Consider the following 18542-nt stretch of genomic DNA (forward strand, 5'->3'; position numbering starts at 1 on the left):
TCAACCTATCTCTATCACCTTTAACTTTTGAGGCCAACACTTTATACATAGGCAACTTTTTCTTTGTGTGATTTTTAACAGATGGACGGATTTCTCTTATACAGTAGGTAGAGGAATTTCGTACAGTTTCATTTTGTAGGCCAACACTTTCAAGATGGCTGTTCGTCCTTTGTGTGATTTTGAAGAAGTGGACAGATTTGTACCAAATCTTGGGTACTTATATTCAAATAGAGTAGAGTCACTTTGTTGGTTCCCAGAGGGAAATTAAGGTACAGTATATAAGGTATAATTAAGGTCTATAATAGGTACATGAACTGATCACATCTTGGATGCCACAAACACTGGTAGTCAAGATGGCAGTAGCTTTGTTTGCTACCCTGAGGTTTGGGTGGTTTCAGGGATATACAGTACCTTTGACAGTTGCAGGTAACTGCATAGCCCTAGTTTTTATACATGCTGCTATAAGAAAAACTGCTCACATATTCTCCCCCAACCCCCCAATCTTTTTCTCTGGCCTGCAGGTTCTTCACCGTTGGCAACCCTTGTCCGTTTGAAGTGGAGTACGTGACGGACCTGCCCCTGCCAGATAGGTACACCCGTGTGAAGCGGTACCGGACCAGGCCTCCGCTGATGCCAGGCTTCCTGGGGCTGCACACCACAGCCTCTCTGGCCACCTATCACGGCCTGCTGCACCACATACTCAAGCTGCACGTTGAATATATGCAGGTTGTACTACTCATAAGTCATTTCCCGGTCCTCCCCCTAGTTCCAGATTAATTTTTACATTCATCACGAGAGCCAGGTTACTGTAGTTGTAGGCTGTAGTATGCACAACCTTTTTCCCTCCCTCCCCAAACTGTCTTTAATCAATTACCATTACTGTTTAGGTCTTCACTGTTTGAATTATTTATTTGTTGGACATCAGCTTAAAACATTTACAAGGCAACGAAAAGGTTCGGTATACTTAATAATACAGTTTATCATTAACTTTCTTTATTTACTTCTAGGATATTGGCGATCCTGCAATAGGTCCAGTATCTCGGTTTTGGGCCGGGAAAATGGATGTTGAGGTAAGACGAACGGGAAGTAGCAGCTAGTTTTCTTCAGCTTCTTCGTAATCAGCACTTTGGTCTCAGGCAAATGGGGCACCTAAGTCTCCACCCCTTCCGGGCGGCTTCTGGGGCTGGGAACGCAAACACTTTTGACTGGGCTGTAATGGACTGATCAAAGCTATTTTCCGACCCACCTCGCATTTCCCCGTCGATCACACATATGCTGTGCCTCAAAATTAATAACAACCAATGGTGTGCTTGTTGACTTCACTTGGCAAGCGATTTTTGAGTTGTGTGTGTGCAGAAATATGTAATTATTTGGACTGCACAACAGACGTCGCATGTCCGACGTACAGCCACTTAAGCCACGGTGCAGCGGTAGGGTTGGCTGTGCCTCGGTTCACGTCAGATATGCGAGGCGCACGTGTAGTCTCTAACACAGTTTTGCACAAAAGCTAAAACAACGTTTCTTGCGTGTCAAAAATGAGTGGTCTTACGACGCAAATCCAAACCTTTCAAATTCACTGTCATCATATGTGAAATCCGGAGCACATGCCAAACGGGATGAGGATTTAGCTTGACTCGCTCCATTAACTCGCATTCAAAATTTTGAGAGCTCCAGCCCCATGGATCGGAAGTTGACGGGCGTGACTTAGGTGCCCCATGGGGTTCACTCACTGGTGATTCTGTAGCCTAGTTGGCGTTCGCAACGCAAGCAAGTGAGTGGATGTCAGTGGGGTTTTCACTTGCCCGCGTTCGCCCCCTAGTGGGCACAAAAGAGGAACTGCAGCTAGTTGGCATTCGCAGTAAGTCAATGGATGTCAATGGGGTTTTCACTTGCCCGCGTTCGCCCCCTATTGGGCACCCAACAGGAACTGCAAAAGCTTACTGGCTTGGTCTACCATACTAAATATCTTTGGTGTAACCTGCATGCATAGATCGGTGGCGCTGGGCTCTGTTAGCAGCTGCTAATACATCAAAGGAAAGAGTATTGATTACAGCTTCCAGTAGCACTCAGTGTCATTTCATGGATGCAGGTTAAGCCCGCCCTCTGAAACATTGTTTACACATACAGTAGAGTACCTAAAGAAACTGAGACTTTTCCCTTTATTTGTGTCTTTTGTTTACACACACATAGAGATCTTTCCTCTTAAAAATCATTCTTTGCAGAAACTCAAGCCAAGTGGTTTCGCATTTGCACCTAAATACAGGAAAACTGACACGTGGATGGTTTTCTCCTTTCAGCTACACTGCTACCCATGGACGGGGCATAGTTATGAGAACTCTCGACAGCATATTTATGCAGAATCAATTTTGTTTGTGAACAAAGTTATTTTGGAAAATGGAAGGAAAAAAATGTTCATTTATCAAAATACCCGGCTATGTGTTAACAGTGTGTGAGAATTCAGTTTACTGTAATACATGGCGAGTTGGCCAGATCAAAGCTTGCACAGCTTTGAAGTCGCAATAGTCAGGCAAAAACAATAATGCTATTTTGTAAAGTTTTTTTATGATTGTTATTTTATTTCAGTCTGACTTCAATTGTGAAATACACTGAAAAGGTTGACCCAGCTGATTTTAAGCTGGTTTAGCTGATTTTATCTACGTGTATCTGTTGAGCACTTTGAGCTGCATGTCCTGTATGAAATTGTGCTTTAAAAATATAGTTATGATTATTATTATGATTATTATTATTATTATTATTATTATTATTATTATTATTAGTGATGTTTTAGTTTTACTCTTAAGACAGCCATTTCCGAGAAACATTTAATTAACATCAGTAATTAACATCAGTTGTATCAATTGTATGCTTTTGCAACAGGACTTTTACTCCTATGTGGCCAGCAATGCAAATTTGCAAGTTAACATTGAGATGGATATCGTTTCACGGGTGTATGACTATGCCACCTCAGCCCTCAACATTCCACGTGAAATCTATCTGGACCTTGGGGAGTCATACAGCTTCTCCATCTTCATCAGTGGAGGAGTGCCCAGTGACGCTTCACGAGGTGAATACACCACATACAGTGCATACTGACTCAGTAATACTAACAGGGCTCATCCCTATGTTCGGGAGTGTACCTATGTTCTCTGGGTCCTATGTTCCCCGATTTGTATGGGACCGGCGCATTGTATCTGACAAGGGGCCCAGGATGCATGCATATTTATTTCGCGAACGGTTGCCATGCGTATTTTATGTCAAGTTTGTGCACAGTGGCAGTCTAACCCTAACCCTAACAACAACAACCAGCGCTCGCTCCAACCGTATCTCACTCATTTCGTGAAGTATTCACGAAAAAAATAGATTAATTTTCGTGGTGCATTCACGTTATTGCCCGCCTTTCGTAAAGTCTTCACGAAAATAATAGATTAATTTTCACGCTGCCTATTCACTTGAATTGCCCGACTGTTGCCTAGCGACCCACTAGTTTGATGCCCTTTCAGTAGCCTACCGTCACATGGTAATCAAACATTTCAAACAAGCAATTTAGGGTTAGGTTTAGGGTCAAGGTTAGGGTTAAGGTTAAGGTTAGGGTTAGGGTTAGGTTTAGGGTTAAGTAGGGTTAAGGTTAGGGTTAGGTTTAGGTTTAGGTTTAGGGGACATAAGGCGTAAGTACCGAAAGGGCGTTGCATTAGTGAGTCCCGAGTGTATCAGCAGTGTTCTGTCAGCACCCCCTCCCCGCCCCTGCAGACGTTTGGATAACCATAGCAGCAGTGGGGCAATTCAAGTGAATAGGCAGCGTGAAAATGAATCTATTATTTTCGTGAAGACTTTACGAAAGGCGGGCAATAACGTGAATGCACCACAAAAATTAATCTATTATTTTCGTGAAGAATTTACGAAAGGCGTGAGATAGGGCTCCTCGCCATGTGGCAGCAGTCTACCTGGAAGCAGCAAAGAAAATAGAACCCAAAAAGGGTTCTATGTTCCCCGCTGCTTCCAAGTAGACTGCTGCCGCATGGCAAAGCGCAGATTGTTGTTGCACCTCTGACAGGTTAGGTTAGGTTTATGGATAGTTTTGGTCAGGGCACAAATTTACAACTCAGAAACATTACATCACTAATGGGTCAAATTGGCTAGTAAGTTGGCCTGTTCCACCGGCCAAACTGAAATTTTACCAGCATTTGGCTGGTGTTAATTCAGAGCCCTGATTGCATTACTGACAGGTTAGGTTTAGGGATGGTTTTGGGAAGGGTACAATTTGAAAACTCGGAAACGTGTCGAACATAGAACCCTTTTTTAGAAAGAGGGTCCTACGTATGTTCACCGGTCTTTGTATGGGACTGGGGAACATAGGTACTAATGTCGCACCAAAGGCCACAGAATTCACACTTTTAGTTTGCCGTTTTAACAAGTTATGCCCGGAAAACTGATTTAAAGTTGAATTGATGGTTTAAAAAAAAAAAAAAAAACATTTCATGTGAATGATTGATGAAGATTTGTTTCAGTCCATCCGTTAACTTTTTTCTCTCATTTTCTCAGAAAATATCGATGTAATCTGGATTTCGGTTGAGTGTTATGGCAGGGAGTATGTTCATATTGAAGTCAATAGGCAAGAATTGTACAAACATGCTGCTGTACTTCACCAGGTTGGTCAGAGATAAACGTTGGCAATGCATATTTTTTGTGTGTGTGCATAGACTGTGATTTGTGTGTGACGCATGTGCCTGCCCCATATGTGATCAGGTGAGCATCCAAGACAGAGGAAAATTTGGACGACAGGTCCTGGCAGGAAAGGACCTACAAACTGTCACTGTGATACTCAAGGTGATGATGATGCACACACACACAAACACACGCACATACACACACACACGCACACACGCACACACACACACACACACACACACACACACACACACACACACACACACACAGTACATAACTTTAGGACATGTATATGTTCCCGGTTCTCTGAGGGAGATTGAGTGAGGCATCTCTCTCTATGGGGAATGCCCTCCTGTCTGTCACTTACCAAAGTGACCTTTGTAATCACAGCTGTGAGGCAAAACAGCTGCGCAACTCTGCCGCCACTGGTTTACCGGAGGGTATAAAAGCTGGGTCGGCCATGCGTGGAGTTATCTGACACAACCAATCCTTTTTTTTTTCTCTTTTTTTTAAAGTATTTTTTGGGGCCCTCTGGCCTTTATTATTACAGGACAGTGGAGAACAGACAGGAAACGATTGGGAGAGAGAGATGAGGGAGGGCCAGGAAATGACCCCGGTCGGACTAGAACCGGGGTCCCCGTGGGCAATGTAAGCCCAATGACACAACCAATCCTAAGAGCCCCTAACCGAGAAGGACCAGGCAGAGAGATGCCTCACTCATCTCATCTCCCTCAGAGAACTGGGGACACATACAGTACATGTCCTAATGTACTCTGTCAGTCGATTTCCTTCTGCATTTCTCGCTATGGGGAGATAAAATCACTCCCGATCGTAGTACGGGACACTTAGAGGTGGGGGATCACCCGGTAGGTACCCCAACAAGCCTGCTAGTGTAGTGATCGTCCCCAGGGAGGAGAGTTGGACAGAGGCTGAGTCACAGCTGATGACCATACGGTCTTAGCGGACGTAAGGAGGGTAAGGCGCGCAGGCAGGGGCCTGTCCTGTACCCAGGTGCTGCATCGGGACAGGGATTAGTCTTGAATGGGCCATACCAGAGAGGAAAGAAGAAGTTCTTCTTTCCTCTCTGGCCATACCCATAGTGCCCACAACTCTGGGTGTGGGTGGAAGAGCTCGCCACGTGCCTGGGAGAGTAGATCCCTAACTAAATGGAAACAATTCCATATCAGGCCCACTGTTGAGGGGTTGAGTGTCTGAACTAGGGCTGCTCCTCCAGAGCATATCGGCACCACGTTGAGCTGTCCGCTGTGATTACAAACGACATTTTGGTAAATGTCACGCAGGAAGACATTCCCCAAAGAGAGAGAGATGCCGAATGAAAACGACTCAAAGAGAATTTCAATTTGTGTGTATTTGGACTGTACATTTCACAATAGTCATTGTGTTTTGTGTGTTTTTGATTAAAAAAAACAATAGTTATTATTTATTAAATTACGTTGCTGTGCTATTGTAGTGTTAAAATGTACCCAACTTGGACTGTTTAGGTTGCTTCAGTTCTCTTTATGTAAACATAATCATGTTGACACCATTCTGTAATTCCTACAATTCTTGCAATTTCAGGCAAGCGAATGTGAAGACTGCTTCCAGCAAAGCAGCGATGGGATTGTCCCCTTGGTAGGCACTCAAGTCTTTTTTTTGTCAGAACCTTCTTAACCCCTTAAGACACGGCATTATAAATTACCAGCATGGCAATGACCAAGTCGTAATGTTTTACTAAAGGCCCCGTGCACTGTCATAGTAGTTTAGTACTATAGTAGTTAATTTTCAATGTCTATTACAGCGTGCCACAGGAGGTACAGCGTGCATTAAGTTGCTAGAATACATTGTTGTTATGATCTACTGGCTACTATGGTATGGCGTGCCTAAGACTTCCCCCTTCCAGGCAGCTCACGGGGCCTAGGAAGTGAACAAAATTGGGGGTGACTTATCACCTGTGAAATGCACCAGGCACCACTCATTGCCTACTTCTTATAATTGGGTGGCTTTAGGACGTGCAAGCTCTATAATAGTGCGAGCTCGGAAAATGTTTCAAACCGCACACACGGTACATCAGTGCTCCTCGACGTCTTCAAAACCAGTGAAACTGTGAGAAGGAAGGGACTCAACTTACGTCTCTCTTCCTCCGAATAGATCTCTATTTGCGCGTACCACATGCGCCCGAGAGAGAAGGTCATAATTATCTGTCCAATCACAAAAAAAATCGCCACGCTTCTTTACCAACTTTTCAGGAGTAACTCGTTAGGCGTACACTACTTTTTCCAGTTACATTACTGCAACACAACACTAATAATTTTTCCCTTTGGGTACCCCTAGAATGGCCTATTTTTTAGTGTTGCACCGATACCGATACCAGTATCGGCCGAGGCCCAGATACTGCACTAAAATGGTGGTATTGGTAACGGCAAGTATCAACAAATGGGGTACCGATACCATTTACCCATACTTGTATGACACTTGTACGCAGCCTTGAACTTAGTTATTGTATATCAGAGTTCTACTGGATTCACTTTGTACAGTATCAGTCTTTCACAAAGGTAAGCAGCAGCCTGACAAAGCCATGATAGCAAGGATTTTACATCAAAGTATGCAGCTGTTCATATATATACACGTGTATATAAATTTAAAAAAGAGTGGTATCGGTATGGTATCGGTATCGGCCGATACTGCACGGCCAGGTATCGGGTATTGGTATCGGGGCCAAAAAATTGTATCGGTACAACACCAAGTTTTACCTTAAATTTTCAAAAACTCTGCACCGCAAAAGGGGGGACACCTCCCTTCCGCACCAACCCCCCCCTGGGTCGCTTTGTTCTCTCGACTATACCGCTACTCTAAAATTTCATCCTAGCTAGACCCGTGGATCTTAGGAGCTGTGCATGCACGTTCACGTACGATGATATTTGGGAATCAGGCGTAGAAAAGAACGTTCGTAGAATCAATAGTTTACATTGCACTTAGGTCTAAGATCCATTATTACTGGCAAACGCACCCAGTCGTGACATTTTGTAAATTAAACAAGCTTTGGAAGGGTCATGGAATTTCAGGAACTTTTCCACTGAACTGTCGTGTTTTGATGAGTTTTCATTTGGCTATTATTATGATTATTTCCAAATGTGCTGTATGCACCTGTGGCTGCAGTACATGCATTGACAGTAGTTAAAACAGGAGCGTGTAGGTCCTGCCGTGGCCAACCGGTAGGGCACTCGCCTGCCACGCGGCTGACCCGGGTTCGATTCCCGGCCCAGGTCCATTGCCGACTTCTCCCTGTCTCTCTCCCAATTTGCTTCCTGTCCACCTCTCACACTGTCCTATCAAAATAAAGTCGGAAAAAATATCCCCCAAAAAACATCTTTAAAACGGGAGTGTGTCTATGTTCCCACAGCCCATTGGTCCCACAGCCCATTGGTCCCACATCACTAAGACTTTAACATTAATTTTTAGGCCCATTGTTCACACAGCATATTCCTGCTGCTCAATGTTCCCACATTTTTAAGAATTTATTCAAATTGATCTATGTTCCAAAGGCACATTCTCTTAGTTTGCGCAGAAATGTGGGAGTTGTATAACATAGGTTCTTTATTTGAATAATTTCTTTAAAAGTTGTGAACATGGAGCAGCAGGAATAAACCGTGAGACCAATGTGGGACCAATGGGCTGTGGGAACATAGAGCAGACCCGGTTAAAACACAGTTCAACAGAGTTAGTGGAAAGGATTAACAGCTTATTTAGTCCTAGAATGTGTGTAATTCTTCCTGCTTATGGTGCAGTTAAGTCATGAAAAAAACTCTTTTGGTCATGAAAAATGCTAGTTCTGAAATTTGGTCAGTGAAAAAAGTGGGAATCTTGCCAGGGGCAAACAATGTTTGTTTAAATGGCAAACAAAATTTAGTTGATTGAAATTTTGTGAAAAAAAAGTGATCCACTTCATTTCATTTCACTGCATTTCAGCCACATTTTACAGAGATAGGGTTTACCTGCACAAGGAGTGGTTTCTCAAATGCATTGTTGCTCAGTAGTGGAACAATTAGTGGGTTGTCAATGGGAAATTGTATTGCAACCAAGTAAGTTGCTAAGTTAAGGCAGGCATACACTGTGCAATGTTTTTAATTGTGGGTATTAAGCTCCTTCTCATACTGCAAGAGGGAATTTAAAGATTTAAAAGTTCACATCTCACGACTCATGTCGTCACAATATACTGTATGAGCCGACAGTCGGATGTGAGCAGAATGCTCTCACTGTGCGACACGAAAGGAATGTTTCCCGGGTCTGCAGAGGAGGGAACATGCACACCTGAAGTGGAGAAGAGGACGCGCCCATGAGCGAATCGCGCTGCCCTATCAATTAGTGCATGTGTAGTGTGAAATCATGGCAAAATCGCCAAAAAGTCGCACAGTGTAAGCCCGGCTTCAGTTAGTAATGAAAAGACCCCTGTATAGGTCAAGTAAACCAGTAGCCGTACCATTTTTTTTCTCAGAAAATGATATTCTTCCTTCACATCCTCAGGGCATTTACACAATACTTGTGTATATTGGGTGCCCTCCTGGAAAACGCTTGGCCTTCGACATCTCGAAAACTATTTTAGAGAGCACTCGCCTCAACAAACGCTACTTTGACTGCCCAGTGCTGAGCAGCTCCCCCTGTTTCTACTACGAAGACAGTGAGCCTCACAATTTCTGTTGATTCAATTTAGTGATTTAAATTGAAGATGTATTTAAAATAGAAGTGGTGGTAAATGGATATTATCATGTCATTTATGGAATGAATGCCTTATTTTTAGTCCACATAAAATATGCATTATGTAACATGTTTAACTTACAGCAGTTGGCGTAGCCATACTGTACAAGCTTAATGCAATACTGACTGAATCAATGTTCTTATTCATTTGTTCTATTTACCCCTTCATGCCAAACACATTTTGATTAACTACCTGAAGAAATATCATTTTCTTTCTCCTTCTGTAGAGTTTTATCCCTTCTTTCTGATCCAAGACATGGTGTTAGGGGAATCAGGACCCTTTTTTGGCAGGTATGATTGGTTAATGTGCATGTGTGTTCAATCCACTGTTAATTGATATATGGTGTTAACAAGAGAGTAATGTGTCATTGGTAGTTACACTTTTAAGATAGTGGGAGGAGGCGCATACTCCAGAGATAACATCCGCTACTACAACCAGGAGGAAATACTGATGTATAACAGCGTTAACATGTAAGTTAATCGCAGAACTGCCAGAAAAGAATGTTTATTTTTATTCTGATTTCAAGCTTGAGTTTTGTATGTAACATAATAATTAAGAACACACTGACTTGTCTTTCAGGTCAAAGAACAGTCTGATATGGGTTTACGGTGAACAGACAACGGTATTGACTACCAATGAAGGCTTTCCGGTGCTGTCAGATACCCGCAACAGTATTCGGTAAGACCACTATTGCTACTACTACTAATTGCTACTATTGCTACTAATAAAATGAATTATATTACATTACATTACATTACATTGCATTTGGCAGACGCTTTATAACCAAAGCGACTTTCAGAAGAGGACATAATCAAGCCAACATCACAAGCAAATACAAAGTGCACAGGAGATATACAGAACAACAAGTGCAATTACAAAGAGGGGTTAGTTTTTTTTTTTTTTTTTTTAATAAGGAGGAAATAACGAGAACACACACACACACACAAACACACACTCACAAACTAAACTAAACTAAACATCATGTCAGGATTCTGCCCTGGGGCAAGGCCAGTTCAATCAGTAGTCTAGTAGATTCTCTCGAAAGAGGAATGTCTTTAGTTGTTTCTTGAAGGCTGCAAGAGAGGTGCTTAGTCTTGCTGCCTCTGGGAGACTGTTCCACCACTTGGGTACCACAATGGAGAACAATCTTGACTGGGAGTACCTAGAGCGACTGGATGGCAGAGCCAGACGGCTTGTGCTGGATGAGCGCAGTTCTCTTCCAGTAACATAAGGCGTTAGTAGGTCCTTCAGATAAGCTGGGGCCGTTCCTGTGATGGTTTTGTAGGCAAGGGTCAATGCCTTGTGCTTGATCCGGGCGGCGATCGGTAACCAGTGCAACTCAATAAATAGAGGAGTAACATGGGTCCTTTTGGGTTGATTGAATATCAACCGTGCCGCCGCATTCTGGATCATCTGCAGAGGCTTTAGCGCACAAGCAGGTAGACCTGTCATGAGTGAGTTGCAGTAGTCAACGCGGGACAGGACCGTGGCCTGGACCAGTCGTTGTGTAGAATATTGTGTCAGCACAGGTCTGATATTCCGTACGTTGGACATCTGGATTTGACAGGTCCGGGTGACCGAGTTGATGTAGTTGGAGCATGACAGCTCATCATCAATCATGATGCTAAGGTTTTTGGCGACTTTGTTTGGGGTCACGATGGTGGAGCCTATCTTGAGGTTGATGTTGTGACTGAGCGGCTCTTTAGCTGGGATCACCAGGAGCTCTGTCTTGGCCAGGTTCAGCTGTAGGTGGTGGTCCTTCATCCATGTTGACAAATCGGTGAGGCAGGCAGAGATGCGTTCCGAAACCGTGGTGTCCTCTGGACGGAACGACAGGTACATCTGGGTGTCATCAGCATAGCAGTGGTAGGAGAACCCATGTGTTTGAATGACACGTCCCAATTATAATAACCGTTGTAAACTCTTTCCTTTTCCTTTATTACCACCTTTGCAGCTGGTCTAGCAACTAGGGCTGTGACGACACACTCAAGTCACGATTTGATTGGTATCACGATTTTTGACCTGCGGTTCGATATACCCCACAATTTTTAAAATCCATCCTTTTGATGCTGGTTATTGGTAGAATAGGTTACAAGAGGCTACTAAGCAGTTTTTTAGGTAACAACTAGATAATTTGAAGCTTGGAAGTACCACCCCATCATATCATGTGTTTTCTGGACCAAAGGGTAACAGAACTTTAAAAGGGTGTGTCACAATATTGACTTCTTGCATCACGATACAGCAGGGGTCCCCAAACTAAGGCCCGGGGGCCGGATGCGGCCCGCCATGCCCCTTTGACCGGCCCTCCACCTCTCTGCACCTCACCATTTGAACTGGCCCAAAGAAGCAATCCTCACAGAAAAAAATAATGATAAAATGTACTTTATATACATATATATCACCAGAAGTTTCTTGTCTTGATAGTTTCTCATCTCACTGTAATATAAACAGGCCTACCATTTATATTGTATCACTCATAAACTGTCAATCAGCATATTTTTCTAACACTTTTACATGGTTATTAGAAATTAAAAGGATTACCTGTGGTATTTCAAATTCAAAAGCATGTGAAGTACTCACTTCTTTTGCAAATCACTTGTAATGATGAACTAATTTGTGCTATAACTTATGGCTATAACAGGCAGTGGCCTAGTACACAGCCCACATGATTGATCCCGGCCCCTGATCACAGTCAGGAACGATAATGTGGCCCCCAAAGAAAAAAGTTTGGGGACCCCTGCGATACAGTGTCGAGACTCTGCATATCATGATTTCTCGGTTCGGTACAATATCATTACAGCTCTACTAGCAACCAGTATTTTATTAACGCAAGTGACACCAAGTCTTCTTGGTTCTTGATACCTCTCCAAACTTTAGGGTTGCCCTAGTTTCTCCAGTTATTTGTTGCTATTCAACTTGTAGGCACCCATTGAATAGCTTGGAAGGGTACAAAAGTAAGTCCTGAACAGCCAGAGGTGAAAAAACATTTGATTACCCACCAAATTGGTTAAACTGAACAGAAGAGTGATGTCTAAGCAACTTTTTTCACACATTTATTGAGTAGGGATTAGGGCTGGGACTTAAAGGTCGACTCTAATAGAAAATTATCACTTTACATGTTTTCAAATGTGTTTTCATGTGTCCGGAAACAGACTTCTTATGTACAGAAGTTGTTTTGTTCAGTAGTAAGGACAGTTTGTAAACGTTGTTTTAATGGTTATTCAACACTCTTAGGCCCGGCCCCAAAAACATAATGCAAGCATGCACTGATGTTTTTCGGCGCTTGATGATCTTCGGTGGTCGCGATGGCATGTTTCTGCGCAGTCTGTGAAATAGGTTACGTTCTTTTTGAAGTGCATTGAAATTGCGAAGCGCTCAAGCGCAGACTTGTGCTGCCTGCGCCTATAATGAGAAAAGGAGAACAAATATTTGCACACCGCAAAAGCTCCCTTGTCGTGATTTTAATGTCAAAAATGACCCCTGACGAAGACCTTGCTGGTTGAAACGTTGAAACGCCATTTTTCACATTAAAATCACAACAAGGGACCTTTTGCGGTGTGCGAATATTTTTTCTCCTTATATGTTTTTTGATATTCTGCACCCGTAGCTAGCTGTTACTTTGGGATGTGCGCGCACCTTACTCTTTTTGATCCTGCCTGCGCCTCTGAACATGGCCATGAGCAGCGCCTTGACTAACTGGATCACTGCTCTGTATACTCTAGTAGTGGTGGAAGCGGTACAGTGGTGAAATTTGAGTGCGGTTACGATTAGTGTTGCACCGATACTGATACCAGTATCGGTCGGGGCCCCGATACGGCACAAAAATGGTGGTATCGGTATCGGCATGTACCAACAAATAGGGCACCGATATCATTTGCTGATGCTTGTATGACACTTGAATGCAGCCTTGAACTTAATTATTTAATATCAGAGGTATTTAAAAAGTATAAAAAGTTCTACTGCATTCACTTTGTACAGTATTACTTTTTCCTGTTTCACAAAGGTAGGCAGCAGCCTGACAAAACCATGATAGCAATGATGTTACACTCAAGTAGTATGCAGCTCTTCATATATATCTATACATTTCAAACAAAGTGGTATCGGTATGATATTGGTATCGGCCGATACTGCACAGCCAGGTATCGGTATCAGGGCCAAAAAATGGTATTGTGCAACACTAGTTACGATAGAGTGATGTTATAGATCTAGTATACGATCGCTGTGTGTTCTAGAGTGCATGGTGTTCATTACCCAAGACAGTGAACAGTTTGCTAAGAGATGTTTTCATTGAAGTAGAAAGTCTAACAGCACAAGTACTGCCACTACAGAGCTAGCTTTCCTCTCCAGAACTTCAGAGAAATGTTTTCTGATATTCAGGGTTTACAATGTTCTAATGCACTTGACAGCATTGTGTTTTGCAAAAAAACAAAACAAAAACAGTGTAACACTTTTGACACCTCTGTCCTGTGTGTAGTTGGGTATGCCAGGTGAACTCTCCGTGCGGCGATCTGGTGGCCCAGGGACTGATGGCACCAGACTTCTACTTTATCATTGAGGTGTCCAACAAGTAAGTTCAATGGGGAAAGACAAGATGAATTGTGTGCAGAGTTTCCAGATGTGACTGTACTTTTGTAATTAAAAAAATAGCAAAAACATACAATTTTAAGGGAGGCATGGGAACCTAAAATGTAAATGATATTCAATGTGCTTTTACAGATTTGTGGGTTTTAACTCATATTGTGACTATGCACTCCGCTTTGAAATTCATGTCCATGGATTTCCACTTTCTCCATCAAGGACCCTGTATTACTTCTTGGTAGGTCTCCCTCACATACATCAAAGCACACCTTTGGCAGTTCTGCTGTTATTGTATCTTCCTTGTATGAACTTACATACGTATGTAATCATAAGTCTGTATGTTATATACTATGTTTCTATGCTATAACATTTTGTACTGAATGGGTGGGATATAGGCGTCCCTCACAAACATCAAACCACAACTACTAGTTCTTCTTACTGCATCTTCCTTGTAAGAACATGGTCCACTGTATGTTATACATTCTTAAGTCTATGTATGCTATGTAGTGTATGTATGTTATCATATTTTGTTTATACTGTATGGGTGTGATATACAGTAGGGGGTAGTCTTCATCAGTGCACCGAGCATTGAATTCAAATTAGTACAGGGAGGTTGTAGTTGGTACAGCATGTAATGTCTTGTCATCTAAGCCGTCGTAGCATGTTTGACTGACAAGTGCTTGGCATCCCTTCAGATTTCCCTGGGCATCATAAACGGGGTTCTGTTCTGCTATGTGGTGTTCCACTGCTGTGGCCCCGGAGTCAAGTCCATTGGCCAGGCGGCATTAGAGGCGGTCAGGCAGCAACCAGAGGAGGAGGATGAAGGTTAGTCCCATTACATGCTGCGTGTCATATCGCACACTTGTGTCCGTGCACTGAAGGTTAATGCACAGTGCACTGAGGTCTTAAGTGCATAGTGTCATGGAAAATCTTGGGCACTATGCACTGTGTTCAATCAGTTTGCGGTGATATCAGTGGCAGGAGTTCTGTTGATCAATCTGTCTTATATACAGTAGACAAAGGATACTGTATGTGTAGCACTTAAACTATTATTCATGATGAATTTGGTGTCAAGTTGGGGTGACTCTCCCACCACGTTAGGCTATATTGTGTTTCATGCAAAATGCAGTGTGAATGTTGCATGGACCTGGATTAATTATATTGGGCGAATTATTGGGTGGGTTATATTATATTATATTATATTATATTATATTATATTATATTATATTATATTATATTATATTATGGCCTATATTATATTATATTATATTATATTATATTATATTATATTATATTATATTATATTATATTATATTACATTATATCATGTGGAATATGTATTAATATAGCATCTGAGGGACAATTTGTTACTACAGCGCTCAAACCGCTTTTGTTCGACTTTTTTTAACAAGTGAATCAAGTGATTCGGCTACTCAAGTGAGTCGACTCCCCATCACTGAGGGATCCAAGTGAGTCGGTCACCTTAAAGGAATTGAGTTAAGCAGCTTTGTTGTACTTTTGTTTTTCAGAGTCGGACACCTATTCAGACACGGATATTGGACCAAATTATTAATAAAACAGGATGTGCGCTTGCGCTACACCCTCTGAATGCCCTATGATCCTGGAGTTCAAACTAAGGACTTCAGGCTGACTATTTTTCGAAGACTAGACCCAGGGATGTCCAAAGCGCTTGGAATATTTTTCTTTCTTTCTTTTTTTTTTTAAAAAAGGTGGTGACTCTTAATTCACAAATTTGTCTTTGTACAAAAACGTTTAAATACTCTAATTCACAAAATAAAAAATGAATAAATAAATAACCATTACCAGCTTCAAGGTTATTTCAATTGGTCATTAGTCATTTCTGTCCAGTTGCTACTACAAGGAGGAACTGAGATATTTGGACATTCTTGTGATTTCATATACAATAGAATTTAACTTGCTCATCCTAAACGGTACATTTGTGTACATTGGTTGTACATAGCTCAAGGCATAAAAGATGTGAAAGTGCAAATGCCCTTTCATTATTGATGTGTTTTGAAAATTATAAAAGAAGTGCAACACTGCTACAATTACGTTCAAGGTTTTAATGTGAAAGCTGACGTTTCAGTCATTGAGTGTCAGTCATTATTGATATTTTTTAACATAAAGAAACAGTGGTTTCATAAATTAAACTGGAAGTGTTTTACTATTTCATTGTTCTATGTGTAACAATATGAGCCATGAGCTAACTCTCCAGCGCCTCTGAACATCCAGTCATCCGGACGTATACGTGTTTCTGCCACCTTATAGTCGTTTCCTTGAATTCCAGAGAGTGAACTTTGATTGAAGGTTCCCCCGACGATTACAAGTCCAAGACAGCAGAGTTGTACCCTTCAGTACGCTGTCCTCTCATTCACTACCATTCATTTGAGGCTCCCTATTTTCCTCTCCGAATGCTCCGCCCGCTCATTTTGGGTGGAAGGACCCAACCGTATCTCCCGCAATACAGTGAAGTCATCACAAAATCACCAGGAAAAACATCTAGGCCTATAACACTCGTGGTGCCTTCATGATGAAGCCCCGTTTGGACAACACTTCCGCTACCTTCTGTATGCATTTGAATTCGGGGACCACTTGCCGACTGGGTCTATGGTAGAAGTGGATCATGTCTGCTTGACTGGCCCCAAATTTCCTGAACTGTTGGACAAAGTATAGTCTTTGTTGGGGTTCTGATTTTTGAAATGATGCAGCTGAATAAAGACAAGACTGAAATAATTGCTTTTGGTTTCGAGGATGAAAGATTGAAACCCTGTGCTTCTTGTTCATTCTTCTTGGTGTTATGCAGACATGACCTTGGATACCGTGGCTCTTGATACATCACAAAGTGTAGATTCCAATCTGCGGACTTCCGTCCTCCCTTGCTCACTTGCCTGCTTGTGGCCTCATGATGATGTCACTGATGACAGAAAATTAATTAAATATCTTGCAAAAGCACAATTCTAATGTTATTTTCTCCTTTGCAATTGGGATGGTGAATGAAACTTTGTTGTTTTCTCCATGGAGGCGGGGCGAGACCACAAGCACAGTGTAGGATGGGAGTGTGCATATTGGAATGCACACAAAGACTTGCTGTCTTGGTCAAAGATGCACCAGCAACACGCACACCAAGAATTTCATAATGTTGTGTGCATTGCAATATTTTGCACAAAACTGTGTTCTTACCCTCTTAATTGAACCTTAACATTCTGCTCTTACTGACGTGCAATGTGCAATTATGAAGACTGGCCACCAGGGTGGTCCAATCTGTCCATGACTATACATGGGTGTTGTGAGGAGGGGCAAGATACTGGCAGCAAACCACGTGAGCAAATTTTTTGACCGACAGCGGTTTCCAACAATCAGAGGTTGAGTTGTGCGCAGCCAGGGGAAAACAAAAAAAGAAAATCCATGTATTACCACACTAAAATGACAGGTGTTACAATTTAATTGTTCAACCCCTGGGGCCTATACTACAAAGCTGGTTTAGGATAAGTTAAGGTTAAGGTTAAGTTTAGAGGTAAATCATCTAATACGAGAGCTTTTCTCACAAGAAAATGAGGACTCCAGGTTCTTCTATTAGATGATTTACCTTTTAACTTAACCTTAACTTATCCTGAACCAGCATTGTAGTATAGGCCCCTGTACTAGTCATTATACATGGGTTCTTAGTGTTTATAAACACGATGTTATGATGAGGGCCGAGGCACTGGCAGCCAACCACGTGAGCTAATCTTTTGACCGACAGCGGTCTCCAACAATCAGAGGTTGAGTTGTGTGCAGCTAGTTTCGCCCAGTCAGGAGAAAACAAAATTTAGAACCCATGTATAGGAGAGTTGTGATAACTGGGGTCCCCGTATAGCCCATATCCTAAAATAGGTCTTATTTCGCAGATTTACGTAATGTCAGTGAATTTTAATGAATTAGTAATATAATATTTAAGTAATTACCCAGAAATGTAGATCATTTCTACTTCATTTTGGCTTGTTTTTGAAAAAAGGGTTCTATGTCCCTCGGTATCGGGGAACATAGGACCAAGGGAACATAGGGATGACCCCGTACAGTACGTCTCTCCAGGCGCCAAAAGTCAAATAATGTATATTTAATTGAATATTATTCAGCATCAGGCTGAACACTCTGCAGACTGGTTCTCTGGGATGAAAAAAATCAAACTGAGGGAAAGAAAAAAAAAATGACAGTGTTGATATTCAGATATGTTCAGGCTTGTTGGTGAGCAGTGCATCGTGAAAACTATGTAGGGCGACTTTAACTATGTAACTTGTTTAAAACAAATCTGTAAACTGAGTGGCTTAGGGAGAAACGTAGGGAGGTGTCGTCAGTCCAGATATGTTGTCCAAATAGTAGATACATGTATGTGCATGTGTTATTCTGTGTGTGTGTGTGTGTGTGTGTGTGTGTGTGTGTGTGTGTGTGTGTGTGTGTGTGTGTGTGTGTGTGTGTGTGTGTGTGTGTGTGTGTGTTTCATTTAATTTAGGCTACAGTTGAAACCGTTTGTCTTATTTTTCATCAT

At 42.1% G+C, this 18542-nt stretch overlaps 1 protein-coding gene across 1 annotated transcript in view; it reads left to right on the top strand.

Annotated features, from left to right (window-relative positions):
* LOC134469376 (cation channel sperm-associated auxiliary subunit gamma-like) overlaps positions 1 to 15819 on the top strand; it is a 71208-nt gene extending 55389 nt beyond the window's left edge. Inside the window, exons 17-30 of the mRNA XM_063223598.1 lie at positions 522 to 726; positions 1008 to 1070; positions 2878 to 3064; positions 4540 to 4646; positions 4744 to 4824; positions 6244 to 6297; positions 9187 to 9340; positions 9645 to 9708; positions 9793 to 9888; positions 9998 to 10096; positions 13893 to 13985; positions 14135 to 14234; positions 14692 to 14821; positions 15526 to 15819. Of these exons, the coding sequence (XP_063079668.1) occupies positions 522 to 726; positions 1008 to 1070; positions 2878 to 3064; positions 4540 to 4646; positions 4744 to 4824; positions 6244 to 6297; positions 9187 to 9340; positions 9645 to 9708; positions 9793 to 9888; positions 9998 to 10096; positions 13893 to 13985; positions 14135 to 14234; positions 14692 to 14821; positions 15526 to 15569 (1477 nt within the window). The 3' untranslated portion in view covers positions 15570 to 15819. The remainder of the gene's footprint in view (positions 1 to 521; positions 727 to 1007; positions 1071 to 2877; positions 3065 to 4539; positions 4647 to 4743; positions 4825 to 6243; positions 6298 to 9186; positions 9341 to 9644; positions 9709 to 9792; positions 9889 to 9997; positions 10097 to 13892; positions 13986 to 14134; positions 14235 to 14691; positions 14822 to 15525) is intronic.
* The last annotated feature ends 2723 nt before the right edge of the window (positions 15820 to 18542 follow it).

This window comes from Engraulis encrasicolus, chromosome 18 (genome assembly GCF_034702125.1).
Source record: "Engraulis encrasicolus isolate BLACKSEA-1 chromosome 18, IST_EnEncr_1.0, whole genome shotgun sequence".
NCBI lineage: Eukaryota > Metazoa > Chordata > Actinopteri > Clupeiformes > Engraulidae > Engraulis > Engraulis encrasicolus.